The following is a 19,534-nucleotide window of genomic DNA, read 5'->3' as shown; positions in this document are numbered from 1 at the left end:
ATTAGCTTTACTTTTAAAAAAGATCATTACAATGTATTAATGATTCCTGGTGTACATTGCGGCTGTAAATGTGTAAACCTGCACATATTTCATATGACCTCTTTTTTATTCTGAATACAGATATTACGTACGCGTTTTAAATTTCAGTCACCCGAGGGAATATACTGCACACCTATTTTGATTCCATCTCTTGGAGAGATTATAAAAAAATCTAATGATGCATTTTATTCAAAAACTTTCAGTTTCAACAAAGCAGTTTCGATATTTATTGAAAGCTTACAACCTGACAGCGTTTCTGTTGCTCATTGTTATATTGTTTGCTTGTGCATTTTGCTGTCTGGCTTGTACATTATATCATAATGTTCATTATTTTGCATCCCAATGTCATGTGTACTTATTAATGTATCAGAGTACAGACACGTATTGTCTGTGTGCTTTACTCTTCTTGGGTGAAACTGTTACAGGCACCTTCATACAGAATAAGCTCGTGGTTAAAGCGTTCGCTTGACAGGTCAGATTCTGGTGTTTGATTCCCGATATAGGCACAATAACACTGACCCTTAGTGTCTTGAAAACATATTATTTCCATAAAAAGCAAAGAACATAATTTCAATTGAGATAAAAAGTAATTAAGACGATTCAACCAAAGCATTACAAAAAAGTCCATAGTTTCCAGAGTGCATAACATCACTTTTGGCCGGAGTTTCAAATACTTGAGACCGAAAAGCGTTTCACCATGATGCCTTAAACATAGTCACAATGAAATATAGGTTGCCATGTGTCTTTTAATATGTCAGCGAAATACTAATATTTACCAAATACAATTCTAAAGATACTTTCTTTAAGCAGTGACTTAAAGCCATACATAACTAGACTTGCTTAGATTATAGACTTCATATCAGGCCTCAGAGATATTTCACAAACGTGGTACCGACCCCTTGGCCTCATTAGCTTATTGCCTCACCAGTTGCAAATTACGCGTTGGTAGATGTCACCCTTACTGGAGTTGTTAGATGTTTACTCTGTAATCCGAACCGTGCAGTGAGTTCTCCTGCAGATTTAATATAACATACGCTGAAGCTGGGAATATGAAGACATGTTTCATTCATGACGTAAGCATTACAGTAAGGACTGGGTGGAAGGTAGTCTGGTCTCACAGCCCCTGGACCACAGTATTTTCCCTACTGCATAACCGTCTCTGCCATGTAGAAGCCATAAATGAAGCCAGTCTAGATTTCCGCGTGTTCAGGGTCTGTTAACATCTGCAAGAAAACTACATCATTTGGGGTCGAGTTACAAAGTAAACATATCTAACTGCTATAGCTGGTCGGGCCAATATTCTCACCCGTGGTCTGGATTTCCGCGTGTTCAGGGTCTGTTAACATCTGCAAGAAAACTACATCATTTGGGGTCGAGTTACAAAGTAAACATATCTAACTGCTATAGCTGGTCGGGCTAATATTCTCACCCGTGGTCTGGATTTCCGCGTGTTCAGGGTCTGTTAATTTATCTGCAAGAAAACTACATCATTTGGGGTCGAGTTACAAAGTAAACATATCTAACTGCTATAGCTGGTCGGGCCAATATTCTCACCCGTGGTCTGGATTTCCGCGTGTTCAGGGTCTGTTAACATCTGCAAGAAAACTACATCATTTGGGGTCGGATGTGTGTTGATGGATGACGTGCACTTTTACGTTGGCCCGCTTATGATGATACATACTGCGATCTTTCACAATAACCTCTCTGGCTATCAGATTTAGGGTACTTCTTAAACATAACCGGTATTCCTATTGTATTTATTCAGTAACATACTTCGAACATTCTCCGTATACGTCTGGCATATACATCGAGCAATCTGAGATTATGAATTGTCAGTTTGAAGAGGACAATCAAGACGAATTTCACAACAGGAACGGACATCCAACGTGCCTATGGTACACTCAGAGAACGTATCCGCCTGTGCTATATGGTCATAATCGTTATACGATAAAAAGTTTGGGTATTTGGCGGTGCTCCGGGAGAGATAAAGTGCAAATCTGTCGGAACAGCTGGGTAGATTTGCAAGCACAACGGGACAACGCAACTGAACCTTCAATCCCTCGAAACATGCACCACACCAGATTTGCCAACACCACAGACAAGGCGTAACTGATACTGGTAGCAAGAGCGAGGGCACCTCAACAGCTTAATGGGACGTGTTATCCATAAACATACGTAAAAGTCCGTTCATAGCGTGCAGTTCCTACTCCTAATGTTTATTTCATTGATGTGCTATCCGGCTTTTGGACCTGTGAACCAAGCAATTGTTCAATCTGCAGGCGATTTGCAAGACGAATATATGCGAGTCAAATGGTCAGCAATGTGTACTTCAAAGGGCCAGACAACCGATGTTTACCATTTCTCTTTAATGCAGAAACGCAAGACCAAGAAGATCACTTCTGTTCATCAACTTTGACATCCCAACGCACTGGGGTAAATAACAGACGGACAGCTACAGGTATTATTCAGACAGGAACCTCGCAACTCGATGTCTTCCATTCAAAGGAACGTCCATTTGTCACTGATGGATACGTTTTCAGCAAAACAATCAAGTTACAGACCTTCACCAAAGACTTCGATCACGGGTTCCAGCCAGCAACCCTAGCAGACGTGTATCTATGAACAGTTTAGCTGTGTGTCTATGGCATTTGTACAGGACTGTCAGACTGACGGGATATTCTTCGGGAATAGTCGACGGGGAGCACGTTATGTGAGGAGTTCGCTTCACCGATGAGTCGAGATTCCTTGTCAGGGGATCGTTTCCCCAGGACCGTGACATTGACCTTGCTAAGTAATGATGAGTTTAAACATGCATTCATCAATCACTTACTCACTCCACCTTGTACAAAAAGATAATCTAATCAAGTCTGTAATCAACACAACGATGTTTAATATTCCAAACAAATCTAAAGCGTCATTGATAACACATTTAAAAATACACATTCGTTGATGAAAATTGTTTTAGACTAGTCTAGGATGATACCGGTCCAGCTCTTAGGCGGTACTCAAAATTATCTGGTATCAACTGTTAAACTGTCCTTAATAGGTTCTTACTGCTGGGCATACATGCAACTATATTCGGTACCACCTTAAGTGTTGTATGCTTAATACTTGGGTTTTTTGGTCCGCTTTGCAAGGTAAAGTAGACATAGCAGTAACGTTATTTGTATCACACCTAATGCTGTCGAACAATAATGCAACATTCGAGGACCAAACGCAGTCATCAGTTGTCCAAAAATAAGCCCATTGAAAGACATCCCAGCATAATCAGCAAACGTGAAGATGGTATACACGATATGGTTCACAGACACCTTTTCTACAGACCATGCTATTAATGAAGCAAACATAGGGGCATAGAACAGACCGAGAACATTAGAACCAGCCCACAAAAATACCAAACCTGTTTCTGCAGCACATACCAGAAAAACAGACGTGGCTAGAACCCCAACGACACATACAGTGACTATCCACACCTGAGATACTACTAAACTCAAAAGCACGCCACCGAAACGTCCAAACGTAGTGACCGCATAATACGATGACGTCAAAATGGCCATTATCTTCTCAGAAACTTTCAGAGCACTACGAGTTCCAAACAGGAGGAGAAAACTCCCATACACAATATGAGTACAACCCACTAGAAAAATGAAAAAAGTAAGACAGCTGATGAAAATTATTTCTACCTTCCCAGACGATTCCATGATTGTCTTCTTGGAATCCTGCTCAAATTTCTCGTCGATACAAACCCGTAAAATTGCAAGAAAAATGGCGAGTATTGTTCCAAATGAAGCAAAACACAAATATGCATAACCTATGTTCGAGTCGGAGTCTCCACATTCGAATGATGTCATATCCAAGTCCTGTAAGACTGATGTGTTGCCATGGCGGACTGTGTCGTTGAGGAAAGGGGCGACAACTAATGCTCCAAGGACGTTTCCAATGCACAATGCTAGCGCCATCATGTGTAAGGGGACAGCACTCCCTTGACTTAATTCACCTATTTTTGAGGTGGCACCTGGAACGACAGAACAGGTAGGTATTTCGTTAATTAACTATATATATATAGTAATCAAACCTACCGATTGAAAGGTAATTAACTACATATCATTTTCATGTCATGAGATAATTGGATTTGCACAAGATCCAAATAGATCTTACAATTTCCGTAAGCAAGATATTACGTATACTCACCGGTGACTAACACCCCTCCTGCCAATCCTGTCCCTGAGGATGCAGCTGCAGCCAACCAGAATGAGGAACAAAGCGGTATTGCCAGCACAAGGCAACTGATGACAATGACACACACGATCATCAGTGTGTATGCATTGACCGGTGCATGTAACGGAGCGTAGAACATACAGCCAGCTGTCTTGAGCCCAGAAGATAAGGGAACCAGAATACTGATGGTTTGAACACTCACGAAAAAGATACACCGAAGGTCATCTAGACTCGGCCCCAAGATGCTGTCCGCCATGCCCTGGAAAAAAACATATTTGTAATTTTGTATGCGAAATAACAACACTTTTAATGTAAAAGAGAAGCCTTCCTTAGAAACGTATTTGGCTTGCAGTGAGGGACACTATAGCTGCAAGTACTGCGAGTTGTGTCTGCAGAGGAAGTGTGCTTGTCCTTCATAAATGTTCTGGCATACATCCTGATCTTCTGCTGTTTGGACATATGCAACTTGGTCGTTTCTATTAAATGTCCACCGATAGCTTCTGAAACTTTCTTTAGCTTTTGTCCTTGGGTATGTTTGGTGTGTGTAACATTGTACAAGAACATTTGATAGGTAACCCAAGTGAGTGAGTGAGTTTAGTTTCACGACGCACTTAGCATTATTCCAGCTATATGGCGGCGGTCTGTAAATAATCGAGTCTGGACCAGACAATCCAATGAGCAACAACATGATCTGTGCAATTGGGAACCGATGACATGTGTCAACCAGTCAGCGAACCTGACTACCTGTTAGTCGTCTCTTACGACAAGCATAGTCGCCTTTTATGGCAAGCATGGGTTGTTGAAGGCCTATTCTACAGCGGGAACCTCACGGGTAGGTAACCCAAGTAATCAGCGATGCATGATGTACATGCACGCTTGTTGGGACATTCAATGCTATTTAATCATCTTTACTAAACAAGTAACAAGGAGATATGGTCATGAATTTTCCCCGCCACAGCTTCACAGCATTCTGTCCTGTATGCTTACTGTATGACAAGTCTAACACGTCATTTATGTCTTTTGTATTCCTTATGTAAAACGATTTCTGAGAAATCACAAAATCAAGAAACGTGTGACAAGGGATGTACACCTGAAACAAATTGTAACACGGTATCCATTTGAGAACTCCCACCATGTCCTGAAATCATATGTCACCGTATGCACATATTTCGACTATCATCTGTATATATATTAAATATATCACGAAGGAATGCAACTTCATTTCAAATATGATTTACGATTCTCGCTTATTTGTGACGTTTCTGTAAATTGTTTCGCTGGTGAGTGTAATAGACTACACCATATTTCCCACAGATGATAGCCATTCTGTCTCCGCCAGCTGTCACCTGAAGTCTGGCTGCCCGTTGTGAAAATTTGGTAGTTGACAAGGCCTCAAATAACATTGAAAGAGCTTTGTATACACAAGGCACCTATGAAGAGCCACGTGGTGGGTGTTGGGTAAGGCTAAGCGCTCTTCTACCGAGTGCTTCCGGGACAGAATGTGCCCGCAGCACCCTATTGCTGGTCGTAAGAGGCGACCACATTAGGCAACCTGTTGGCCGTTGGTTGCACCCGTGTGTCGGTGGAGGAGGGGATCCTGGTGGTTGAGGGAACTGGAACAAGGACTAGATGGTGCTGTTGCCCAACACACCACGTCGGCCCTAACTTCACCTGGACGGAAGGTTGAATGGGCCCGATTCAATCAATCGGCTGGTCATACCAAGACGTGTCTATGTATATTTCCATACACAATTTCAGACGCTTTGTAAAATGTTTTTTTAAAGATACCTTGGGTAATGATTATGTACTTGACTTTGACAACATTTCACTTTTGTAATTTGCCTAGAGTCCTATACCCAGAATGTCAATCTGGTGGAGTACCTCTTTATAATTATTCTGCTGAAGTATATGATCCAAGTATCCTTGGTGCTTCAGAAGTCAGAAATTCCAGCTGTTATTAGCATCGTCTATACCATACTCAGTGGTGGGTGGGGAGCTTGGATGATGAACCTGTATACCAACAATCATGGGATACCAACCCCAAACAAAAGTCAAACGTCAACTGGAAAATGATGATCAGCAACGACCCTCTCAATTCATTGATTACTGGCCTCGATTTTTAGTTATTGAGACTCTTGACAAGATTCCTTTAAAATTAAATCGTTTCGCAGTTTCAAAACGTGTCTCTGGCATAGCAGGTGAGATAAAAATATACATCAAACGTTTGCGCTCGGGATCACTGCTAGTTCAATGTAGCAGAAAACAACAAGCTACCATTCCGTTTTCAACTGATATGTTTATTGGAGTCCCGGTGTTAGTCTCAGCTCACAAGACGCTGAATATCAACAAACGTATCCTTGAGCATCTTCTAGCAGACAACTGAGCTTGATGTTGTGTCCGACATGAAAGATCAAGGAGCATCTTACGTCAAACTTATCACAACACGGACAATTAATGTGACTGTCCAAACCAATACTTGTCTGTTTTCACTGTTAACTCCAACTCCTCCAAAGTCAATCTGAGCAGGTTACTGCAATATGAATGTTGACACATATTCCAAATCCTCTTCGCTGCTTTAAGTGTCAAAAGTAAGGACATGGTGTACAGTATCTGTTACATGAGTGAGTGAGTGAGTGAGTGAGTTAATATTTATCGTCACATCGGCAATATCGCAGCCATATCGTGACGAGAACAATAAAAAAAGTCCATAATATATACACCTGGAAATTAATCAAGCAACACCCCAATTTTTTCTATTGGAGCAACTTTGAAGTGTTCTGACAATCAAAATATGCCGGGTTGATATAGTTTGACACTTTTTTATTCAACAGACGATCTCTGACAAACAACTTAAAGGGAAAAAGTATCAAGACTTTGCTTTATTGCAACGAAATCCAAATTCTTAAAACTGTCTTAAATTCATGAAAAAATGGACACAATTTACTATTCATCCACAGACGTTGTTGTCAGGTGTATTAACACAAATGTCACATGGAAAGAAAGAACAGTCATCTGAGAGTCTGCACACCGACTTTCATCAATATCTAGTGTGTCCTCCCTGCGCACGCACCACCGATTCCAGACGCCTCCTCATTCCTTGGATGAGTCTCCGGATCTGATTCTGGGGGATCCTGTTCCACTCCTCATGCAGGGCAGCCGTCAATTCGTTGAGATTATGGACTGGTGGGTCTCTCTGCCTCACACGACGGCCAATAAAGTCCCACAAATGTTCAATGGGGTTGAGGTCAGGGCTCATGGCAGGCCATGGAATTCTGTCAATTGCATTTTGCCGCAAAAAATCATTTACAGCATGCGCCCTGTGAGGTCTAGCATTGTCGTCCATAAATATGGGTCTCGTTGCCAGAGGATGGTTCTCAAAATGAGGTACCACAGCCCTGTCAAGAACCTCCTGCTGGTAACGAACACCGTTAAGGTTGCCACGGATGGTAATGATATCCAACTTGCAGTTCATGGAAATGCACCCCCATACCATAACGGAACCTCCCCCAAAGGCCACAGTCTCCTGGATGTTCCGTGGAGCCATTGCTGTGTTCCTCTGCCTCCAGACCCGAGTACGACCGTCCACCATGTGCAGCAAGAACCGGCTCTCATCTGAGAAATGGACCTTCCTCCAAGAGGCAATGTTCCAGTGCAAACGGTCATTACACCAGGCCAGTCGGGCTGCCTTATGGGCTGGAGACAGTCTGGGTCGCTTGATTGGCCTCCTTGCCCGGTATCCTGCAGCTTTCAGACGATTCCGAACAGTCCTGTTCGAGATGGGTCTCCCTGGAAGCCACTCCTGTCTCAACCGAGAGCTCGAGTCGAAGGACCTGCGCCGTACAAGTCTCAGTAAAGCTCTGTCCTCCCGGACTGTGGTCTTCCTGGGTCTTCCTGGTCTAGGCAGGTCTTTAACTTCATTAGTGGCCCGGTATTTTTTCAAAAGTTTTGAAATTATGGAATGATGTCGTCCGATTTGAGTCCCGATTTGTCTTAGAGACATACCAGCATTCCTCATGCCGATTATTTGCCAACGAGTGGCCTCTGATAATTTCCAACGTGCCATGACATTGAAATGAATGAAAAAACCGAATGCAATCGACAACCTGCGCTTGTAAACACCCCAGGGAAAAAGTGCATTTTTCGAAAGTTGAGGTTAAAGCAATGCACGTGCGCTGTGCAAGCTTCACGCGCGTCATATCAACCCATGAAAAGCTCATGCTGTATGTCAATACATCAAAATTGAATAATCAATCATCAAAATTACTTCGTTACACTTTGTTAAGTTTTTATGTGTCTTTGAATTTGGTGTTGCTTAATTAATTTCCATATGTATATATATCAACAATACTTGAAACAATCTAAAAACTGTTGACGAAGAACAGCTAAAACACTAGTATATCACAGACATTCATTTAAAACTAGTTACGACATCTAAAACAGTTTAATTACTGAGGACAATACTATATAAAAACGGGCTATAGATTGCCAACAACTGAAGGTAGATCACCATACTGGGTACCATGGGGACTTACAGTAGATTTGCTTCTTGCATGGTTGCCAGCATTTACACCGTCCCTTCAGCCGTTAGCAATTTCGTCATATCTAGCCATAGATTACAATTACACGTATGTTACGAGTAAAACAGTGGAAAGCTTTAATTTACTTCGAATGTTATGGTACTTACGTACCCTCTTGGGAGGACAATAATTTTACTGTACTTTAACCCGCCACTAACAATCTCAGTTACTAATTCAAACTTCCATTCGTAAAATATTTATCTATTTACAGCTCAGATAACAAATCTAACTCTTTTTAAAAAGGAATAATTAAATGAGAACTATTATTAATAAAAAGATCCTTCGAAGTTCGTGATGTAAAATATTTATCTCTTGTGATGGAAAATTCTACACATTCAAGCAAGGCAACTTGACTGTGATTCGTTCATCACAAGGGATACAAAACGGAGGATCCTCACCTTTCAATAGTTATTGATGTGTATGCCTGGTGTGGCCAATACGGCATCGTCGTATAATGACCTCTTCAAATCTGGACTGACAACCCAAGTAGGTGTAACCAATATAGGGGTTTATTTCATGTAATTTATTGATACCTACTTGAGTGTCCCACTTCTTCGGCATTATATCCCAATATCAGAGTAGGGAATATGAAGTGGTGTTACAGATTTGTTGAGTGCTGCCTTCGCAGCAAGATCGGCCATTGCGTTCCCAGTAATACCAACGTGGCTGGGTAACCAACAAAAGACGATGTCGTACTGGCCAGTAACAAGATCATTATATAATTCAATAATTTCTATTAAAAGTGGAACTTTACATGATACGTGTTTAATCGCCTGAAGGTATGAAAGAGTCTGAATAGATTATATATTGTTTACGTTTAGGGTGTCTTTGAATATATTTAAGAGTCGTTAATATGGCGTTAGCTCCAGCCGTGAAAATTGAACTGCTATCGTGTAATCTAGAAGATATTGTTTTGGATCCAATGACAGTGGCACAAGCCACTGCGCCACCGTCTTTGATTCCGTCTAGATCTGTAAATAAGGATTTGTAATTGAAAGATCTATTTTTTTTAAATTGATTATATTCTTGTTTATATTGTAATTCATTAGTTTCTGATTTTTTTCAAATGTAGTCAGTGTAAGGTCCACTTGTGGTCTCACCAACTGCCAGGGAAGAGAAGAAATCAAACGGGACGGAGCTATATGTTGTCTAGCGCTATGCCAGCTGCAGAATGGAAAGGTTTCACTGTTAGTCCAAGAGGCGGAACAAGGGAAGACTTCTTGGTATACAAATCCTCATACAGAAGTTTAAAGACACAGTTAAATGCCGGGTTTGAATCGTTGGAATATAATTTTGTTATATACTGTAAAGATAATTTTATACGGCTTTGTTTAAGAGGTGGCTCATCAGCATCAACGTAGAGTCTGTCGACGGGTAAAGTTCGAAATGTGCCAAGACAAAGTCTTAGACCTTGATTGTGAACAGAATCTAAAAGTGTTGGGTTGCTTTTGCAGGGTCCACCATAGCCGATGGAGCCGTAATCAAGTTTTGAACGTATCAATGATCGATAAAGTTACAGGAGCGTAGCTTGATCCCCTCCCCACTTACAATTAGAAATGACTTTCAACAAGTCAAGGGCCTTCAGGCATTTAGTTTTCAAGGGATTTAATATGCGGTAAAAAGGTTAAATGTGAGTCAAAAATTGTACCCAAGAACTTAGGTTCCTTTACTACTTTGATAGGAGTGCCATTTAGAAATAGTTCAGGGTCCATATTTTCTACAAAAATGTATACAATTAGTTTTGGATTTAGAAAATTTATAACCGTTCACAAGATACCAGGCCACTTGTTAAGTTTGTTTAAAGACAACTGCAGTTGTCTTTCAATAGTATGCATATTTTTACCGCGACAAAAAATATTAAAATCATCCACAAAAAGTGATCTGTCAATCGAATCATTTAAAACCTTAGATAAACTGTTGATTTTAATGCTAAATAAAGTGACAGATAAAATACTGCCTTGTGGGACACCCTGATCCTGATTATAATGATCAGACAGGGTAGACCCCACTCGCACTTGAAATTGTCTGTCATTTACAAAAGTTGGAAATAAATTGAGGCAATAGGCCTCGCAGTCCTAAATCATGTAAATCTTTTAAAATGCCATATTTCCATGCAGTGTCTAAATAAAAAAATATAGACACTGCATATTGTTTATTAATTAGAGCGTTTTTGACAAATGATTCTAAACGCACTAAGTGATCAATGGTACTTCTGTTTTCACGCAAACCACACTGAATATCTGTTATGAGGTTATTGGTCTCTAAGTACCAAACTAGTCTATTGTTTATCATGCGTTCCGTGGTTTTGCAAACATAGCTTGTGAGAGAAATTGGTGGATAATTTGATGGATCAGTATGACCACGTCCAGGTGTAGGGATTGGGACTACTATAGCATCTCGCCATGAAGCCGGAAATTTTCCCGAAGTCCAAATGGCATCAAATATAATTAAAAGGGTTACTAAATAGGATTCCGGTAAGTGCTTCAGGAGTTGATGATGTATATGATCAGCTCCCGTAGCAGTATCGTGAGCTTGTTCAAGAGCATTATGGAGCTCATGAATAGAGAATATTTCATTATAATCAATCTGAACTGAAATTTATAGCTTTCGTTTCTTGCTGTTTTACATATATATATATATATATATATATATATATATATATATATATATATATATATATATATATATATATATATATATATATATCAACGTAGAATATATATTTATTTATTTATGATATTTATGATAAGTGCGTGAGCCGTCGTTATAGATGCATAAATCATTATTTGAAATGAACTCTTCAAGTAATTATATATAACTTCCCTTTAATGCTTGTATGCCAACTAACCCATAGTGGGTTATGACCATTGAGATCACCCATGATGATGCAGGACTTTGTAAGTTGGTCGTAAAGTTCGTAATTGAAGCAACGATGTTGGAGGAATGTAAAGAGAGCACAAAGTAAAAACAATGTGCAGAGTTATTCTAACTGCAACAGCCTGAAGATTGGTATGAAGTTAACAGGGTTATGAATCACACCCTGCCTGACTGAAATGGAAGATCCACCAGTAGCTTTAGTCCCTGATGTGGAGAAGGAATGGTAGGTAATGTTCTGACGTAAATCAAAGTTATCAGTTTCTTTAAGGTAAGTCTCTTGTAGACATATTGCTGATGGCTTATAATCTTGTATCAATAAATGCAAATCATTGGAAGTGGTCCTAAGACCTCTGCAATTCCACTGAATGACTGAACTAGAAACGCTCGTGTTAAAAGTGGCTGTACAGGGGATCTGTGTTTCCCTTTTCTAGGCGACTTACAGGTGTCGCGCCGATGAGGGAGAGGAGATACATCCAGGTCCTCTAAGGTTTGAAAACGATTCTGTATCCGTACAGGGTCACGCTGACCCTTTGGACCACGATCAGAACGATTAGAATGGTCAGTTTTTTGGGTCGGCGTTTTGATATCAGACGATGGTTTTGGTACCCACTGTGGGTTCACTGTTGAAGTCATTGGCGAGGGTGAGACAACTGTAGATGGATCATCCGTTTGAGATGAAGAACTAGATGAAGATCCGGTGCAGTCAGGATCGGAGTAGAAGATTCCATCCAAGTCTAATCACTTTGACAACGTACTGACTGATATGAAACCAGTCTAGAAGCTGGAGTTGAGGCTGAAGCAGCAGATATAAGATGGGCCTGGTTTTTAAGAGCTAGTACAAGTTTCCTTGCTTCCAGAAAAGAGACATTACGTTCATGTTTTATTTTCGAAATGTTTGACTGGAGATCCTATGTAGGGCATGTTCTGGACAACGAAGGATGAGTTCCAGAGCAGTTTACACATGCTGGAGGTTTATCACACAGTTTGCCATCTTCACATGTGCCTCCACATCGATGACAAGCAGAAACGATAAAGAAACCGTAAAATCGAAATTTAAGACACGACGAGAAACTTTGAAATCAAATCTAGCACCTAAGAGGTCATAACAAAATCAGATTGTTTAACAAGTTTGGATCACTCGAGGAAATGGATGTATGTTATCAGATCCATCCAAGGGCACATAGCGTATCGCCCTCAAAGAACTTTGGCAGATCCCCAATCAACCCACCTAAAAGACAGTTCATTCCAAACAAATGGTACAGTGGAATTGTAGCGGATTACGGGCCAATGTTAACGAGTTACAGCTTTTAGTCCAGAATTTCGTACCATCAGCTTTCTGTCTGCCGCAAACTTATTTGATGGAGACCGATACTTTTAATTTACGTCAGTTTGATGCATGTCATTATTTTTCACCTCCGGATGACAGGGCCACTGGAGGATCTTCAATCCTTGTTAAGAAGGATGTTATAAATGGTCCTGTAACACTTGCAACTAATCTCCAAGCGGTTGCAGTGAGACTTGCTCTTCACGTTAATTTACACTTTGCTCTCTGTATATTTTCTCTCTTCACCTTTCCAGCACTCTGATCTTCAGCTCTCTATGACCAACTTCCTAAACCTTGTATTATGATGGGTGATCTCAATGGCCACAATCCGATCTGGGGTGGTACAAACACGAACTCTAAAGGTAAAATACTGGAAGATTTTATCTCCAATAACGACTTGTGTATATACAATGACGATTCAAGCACTTATCTGCATCCTGCAACCGACACCTACTCTTGTCTCAATGCCAGATTTGAGGAGGTAATCATGCGACGATGTATTGGCCATACAAGATATACACATACATAGCTGTTAAAAGGCGAGGATCGACTCCGGAGAGTCACGGTCAAGCATATCTTGCTTGACTGTGTTGAATTCTCTATTACAATGGATAAATATTTCAATGTCAAAACTGTCATTTAGTTTTATATGGCATGGAGTTCTTTAGTTGTACTCCATGCCCTATGGGCTATTTTTAGAATTTACGTGCCTCTGATTTTGAGTCTCCCCACCGCGATGTTGCAGCGTGGAACTAAAACTCTTTCACTTCTTAGTTCTTATTTTAACCATGGGGGATGCAGAACCCTCTAACCATTTAAAGAAATGGCTCATGGCAACCACGGAATTTATCTATCCTTTGTTATGTTTTGTTTTGATGCTTGGAGAGTATAAAATCCCAAAATGAGAAAGTATACACGGTGAAAAAAGAATCCTCGCCAACAAGCTAGATTAGATTTCTTCATAGTGTCTGAAGACCTCTTTAACATAAATTGTAATATACACATCATACCTGGTTATAAAACTGACCATTCTGCCGTAACTCTACCTTTATCTACATAAAAAAGTAAGGAAAAGGGTCGCGGTTATTGGAAGTTTAACACATCATTATTGAGACGAGAGGAGTATACAACACTAGTAACCGACTTACTCAATGAAACCAAACGTGAATACTCAGACCCTACCTACTCAAATGATGAATTGAACGAAATTAAAGTTGGACACTTACGTTTAACTATAACTGACACTCTATTTCTGGAGACATTTCGTATTCTTCATATCTTAAGAAAAGTAGAACTACAAGACAAAAAGTACTAGAGGAGAACATATGTCGAATAGAAAACGAAATAAGAAGCAACTTCCAAAACGTTAACGAAACACTCCTTGCTGATTTATCCAAAAGTAAAAATGAATTGGAAAAACTAAAGGAAGAAGAAATGAAATCAATTCAAATTAGAAATAGAATCTAGTGGTATGAAGATATTGATAACTGTGAAGAAATAGCAGACGGACGAGATAAAATAGCGGAACGAAAACGATTTTATGAAAATATGTCTAAATCAAGTTGTTATATATACGATGACATTAAAGCTGTATTCGAAACGATCAGCACTCCGCTTGTAAATATACAGCAGTCAAACGAGTTAGAGTGTGACATTAGTCTTGAAGAACTTTCGCATTCTATTAAATCAATGAAAAATAACCAGGTTTAGATGGTTTCCCTATCGAATTCTTTAAAACATTTTCTGGAAACATCTCAAAATTTGGATTCACCGATATACAACAGAAACTTTCATCCAGAATTCTATGACTATCACGATGAATAGAGGTGTAATTACATGGATCCCTAAACCAGGCAAAGATAGAAGGTTTCTGAAGAATTGGCAACCTACATCCCTCTTTAATGCATTGTATAAAGTTATAAGTACTTGTATAACAAACAGGATCTAAAAACAAAAACATTAAATGTTCTCACAGACGAAAATCAAACAGGATTCATTCCTGGAAGATGTATACTTCGGAAAATATCAGACTTCTGTATGACATTTTGTTTGAAACTAAAAGGATGGTCGATGTGAAAACCTTTGTCGACTCGTCAAAACTTTCATGCTTGAAGAGATACATCTCTAATTCTAAGAACTATGATCTTGCTGGTTTCCGTTTGCAAAACCTTCTTCTCCTAGGAGCCAATGTTTCTACACACTATAAAGTCAAAAATCCATTTTTGGAAAGACTTTCTTGATGCTTGGCCAAGATATGTTGAAAGATATGCGTGTAATAATAACGATATTAACGAAACACTCATGCAACCACTATGACTAAATCACGAGTGTAATCAGTCAAGCTTGATCATTCATAACTGGATGAAATGTGGAGTAGTTTATATTAAAGATATTTGTAATGGCCACGGCTTTCTAACTTTTGCAGAACTGTACGAAACGTCTAACCACGACATTCTACTTTGTTGCAGTGGAAACCATTTACTCAACCACATCATTCTATTAGCAAAGCGCCACATTTTCGTTATGAATATAAGAGGATACAAACCCAGCTTCACAATCTACAGAGCATTACTAAAGGACGTTTATCAGACAGAAATTTATCGATACGAAAAACGTCAACATGAAACACTTTTATAGAAAATGGAATGTAATTGCTGCAATCGTGTAACTAGAAACAAGCCTCTTGCATTCGCTGTATCATCCATAGTTATCCTGTTTAATCAAGATATTTCCAATACAAAACATATTGTACTGTCTGCCTTCGTACTATGCAATTTGTTACATTCTATTCTACTCATATATCATGTTGAACTGTACCCAAGTAAAGTGAATATAAAATAATAAAAAAACTGTCAAGGTCCTTTTTACCACTGTTAGTTGTCATTTAATCATTGTGGGGTTTTTTCAAGGAAATTGATTTCAGGATTGAATTTTTAATAACATATTCTCTTGATAAATGTATTTTAATAATTGGTAGTTTAGATTTATAACTACGAGGGTTGGCTGAAAAGTTCTGGGATTCCAGGGGTATTCTGCTTATTGATTATCTTGAAAAAGGTCAAACTATCAACGGCAGATACTATGCTGATCTACTGAACCAGTTGCGAGAAGCAATCAAAGCCAAACGACGAGGGATGATCGCTAAAGGTGTCCTCTTCCACCAAGACAATGCGCCTGTTCACAAATCGGTGGTGGCCATGTCAACAATCCGCGATTGTGGCTTTGAACTCATTGACCATCCTCCGTATTCACCTGATTTGGCTCCTTCTGACTTCCACCTGTTCCCCAAAATGAAAAAGGAACTCGCCGGTCGCCATTTTGCAAGTAATGATTACGTCATTTCCGCTGTGACTGATTTTTTTAGGGTAGCTGAAGAAGATTTCCTGACCGGGATTCGGGCCTTGCAGCATCACTGGCAAAAGTGTGTGAACGTGGAAGGGGACTATGTAGAAAAATAAATTACAAACGTGGACTTTGTAAGTTTTTTTCACAGTGAGGCTTAGAACTTTTCAGCCAACCCCCGTAAATCCAACTAGGGTCCATGCAGGTAGCAATGATACTGTAAGTCCCCATGGTCCCTAGTGTTGTGATGTATCTTCCGTTGTTGGAGATCTATAGCTTGTTTTATATTGTTTTCTCTGGATAGTGATATTAATTTTAACTTTCCCCGCCAGTTTTAATGATAATTGTGATATTCTAGTTCTTACACTGTCCTTCGTCGACAGGTTTTCATTGTAGACATATATTTCTTTTCAGTGTTAAATGTTCTCGTCACGATATGGCTGAAACATTGCCGATGTGACGTTAAATATGAACTCACTCACTCACGCTCACTCACCCAAAACTTCCAAGTCAATTTAAACTTACTAGGCTTTCTGCAAGTAGTATTCTTGTTGTTTTAATTTGGTTAACATTTCTTATAATCGCTAGCAGCTGATGGGATGATGTAAATCCATCTAGGGTCCATGTAGGTAGCAAAAGTACTGTAAGTCCCCATGGTCCCTAGTATGGTGATCTAAAGGCAGGTTTTATATTGCACTGTCCAAATAGTGCTATTAGTTTTAACTTTCCACGTTAGTTTTAATCTCTAACTGTGATATTCTATTTGTTTTACTGTCCTTCGTCAACAGGTTTACATATACGTATATCCCTATTGTATGTCAAGTATGTTCTCGTCATGTTCTCGATATGGCTGCAATATTGCCGATGTGACGCTAAATATTAACTCACTTACGCGTATACGTAAATAATCAAATAATGAGTACACATGCACGTTGCACAGATCTTTCCGTCCGGATAACTGGATCCTTTTTCAACGGACATTTATGGGAATGGTTTGAAAATTCGCCGTCCGGGTCCGGAAGCGGGGAGTCCGGTTAAGCGAGTACAATTAATGAACGTAAGTTTCGCTTCACATAAACATCGTCCTGAAGGCGGGATTTCCGGATATGTGGGGTCTGAGTAAACGGGGTTCGACAGTAAATAAGGCCGCTTTCAGCACTATTCCAGGAATATCACGGAAATAGAAATAGTCTTCACACATTGTACCCATGCCTTGAATCGCATCCGGAACTTCGGCGTGACGAGCGAACGCTATAACCACTAGGCTACCTCACTGCCCATGAAATAATAAGCAAGCACGTTAACTGAGGACGAAGGTCTGCCCAAACCATCCATCAACCTCTTAACTAGTTAGTCCGTATGTCCATTCTTTTTGTGGTAGATTCCAAAGCTATATAAAATCCGTACAAAGAGAAATAAATTGCTGTCCTCTCTCGTGCTGGATTCCAAAGCTATAGAAGAGAGATATATTGCAAAACCATGTCTCAATGATTAATCAAAATCATTAATTTTACACTATCAAGGGTTTTACTTGAATTTTACAATATCTGGAACGGACCGTGTTTTCGATTCAGTCAAATTGTTTCAGTGTTGTATAGGTTACGATAATGTATTTTCCGTGATTTGAGTTGTTATTAATTATTATTACTGTAGATGTAATCGGATCACAATATTTAAGGTTTTAGTGTTAGTTAAAATGGGTCACATTTCCTATAGAGAAATATTTAAGCGGCACGCCTCTAAGGCAGTACTTTAGAGTTACCTAGAGTGGACGGACACGCACACGGACACGTTTACTGGAGTACATGTTATCAACTGGGTATATCAACTGCTTCGTCAACGCTTGATCTACATAATTTTGAACCGTAACATATACCACTGTCCTTAACTAAAAACTTAGAAACCCTGATCCATGAGACAAAGATATACAGACAAAGATAATAAAGATGTACCTGCATATCCATCTTCAGTGGCTTAGGACAATTTGTTAAAAAGTATAGCAAATTTCACTTGAAGTTACTCGGGGAAAACAATTTGAGAAATTATCCACTTCCACATTGATAACATCTTTGTTAAACTTTAGTGTAAAATATTTCGACAAGAAATTAGCTTCGACACGGGCACTATTTATGCCCCCTGCTTGCGGGTCTGTTTCTTTATGAAGAGGAATCAGAACTTCTAGTAACAATGCGTCCGATGCGATTCCGTATTTTGATTTGTACCACCGGTGAACATTGACAAACGTTTGCACGTGGTTATAATGGGTACCCCCGGTATGACGGAAGAGGCTCATCTTTCGACAACACCCCGTTTCTTCAAGTCACTACCTCTAAATAGGTGGTTACATAACTTTAATAACATATTGTTAGGTATTATTACGTTTTTGACGATGTTTGATGTAGTTTACTTACATTGAAACACAAGACGGCAAGGATTACGCTAAGTTCCATGTTCGGACAGCTGGCAAATTTTACTCCGAAATTTCCCATTGCAGAGGAACTGCAACATGCTGCCATGTCAGATGTGAGAGTATTGACTATTTTGAGCGAATACTTATATACGTATATATATATACACACAGAGAGAGAGAACGTGGGCGTTATGCAGATACTTGTACCAGAACATATTTCTGGATTTGACGGGTTTCCACATTTTTATTTACAAATTCGTTTAATACTGAGATTAGAAATTCAGTCATATTCATTTTGATATTTTGTCCGCCCTATTTTCATTATCAATGAGCGAGTCTGGAGATCGCCCTCTGCGCAGGATGGTGTCTGTTTGTGGCCGGCCGTTGTTTCTTTAGCACTGGCGTTATGTAATTAGAAACGTAGGCTCTATGTAAGAGGATGCAAAATGCATTTGCGTATGATTCAACGTGTCGTTGTGTCCTGGTTGGGGCATCCTCATAATGTCCAATTTTTTGTCTGTTCTAGAGATTGATCGATCCAAGGGACATGGAATGTCCTCACCAGCTATATAATGTGCTTGACTGTGTCAAGGTTTATGTCCATGTTGGAGGTGATACAAAGTAACAAGAGGGGAAAGAAGCCCTGCCCTCATGGCCACACGTACACTGTACACTTAAAAGTATTCCTTTATTTCCTGTTACTTTTTTTTCCAGCACAATTTTGGAATCTAGGCTACCCCTTTCCAT

At 39.7% G+C, this 19,534-nt stretch overlaps 1 protein-coding gene across 2 annotated transcripts; it reads right to left on the bottom strand.

The window, feature by feature from the left end:
* Positions 1-769: 769 nt before the first annotated feature.
* Positions 770-18,914, bottom strand: LOC137284838 (major facilitator superfamily domain-containing protein 4A-like). Of its 2 annotated transcripts, XM_067816865.1 has the most exons (4): positions 18,789-18,914; positions 4,231-4,516; positions 3,851-4,054; positions 770-1,262 (listed from the first exon to the last, which is right to left on the bottom strand). In XM_067816865.1, the coding sequence occupies exons 1-4, from the start codon at positions 18,891-18,893 to the stop codon at positions 1,246-1,248; spliced, it is 612 nt and encodes a 203-aa protein (XP_067672966.1). In that variant the 5' UTR covers positions 18,894-18,914; the 3' UTR covers positions 770-1,245. The 2 variants fall into 2 exon arrangements, with proteins under 2 accessions (XP_067672966.1, XP_067672957.1); XM_067816856.1 differs by lacking the exon at positions 770-1,262 and having other exon boundaries at positions 2,391-4,054.
* Between the last annotated feature and the right edge of the window lie 620 nt (positions 18,915-19,534).

The sequence above is a fragment of the Haliotis asinina genome, chromosome 1 (assembly GCF_037392515.1).
Source record: "Haliotis asinina isolate JCU_RB_2024 chromosome 1, JCU_Hal_asi_v2, whole genome shotgun sequence".
NCBI classification, from domain to species: domain Eukaryota; kingdom Metazoa; phylum Mollusca; class Gastropoda; order Lepetellida; family Haliotidae; genus Haliotis; species Haliotis asinina.
Note: the sequence above shows the minus strand (reverse complement) of the source record. Positions and strands in the feature narration are given on the sequence as shown.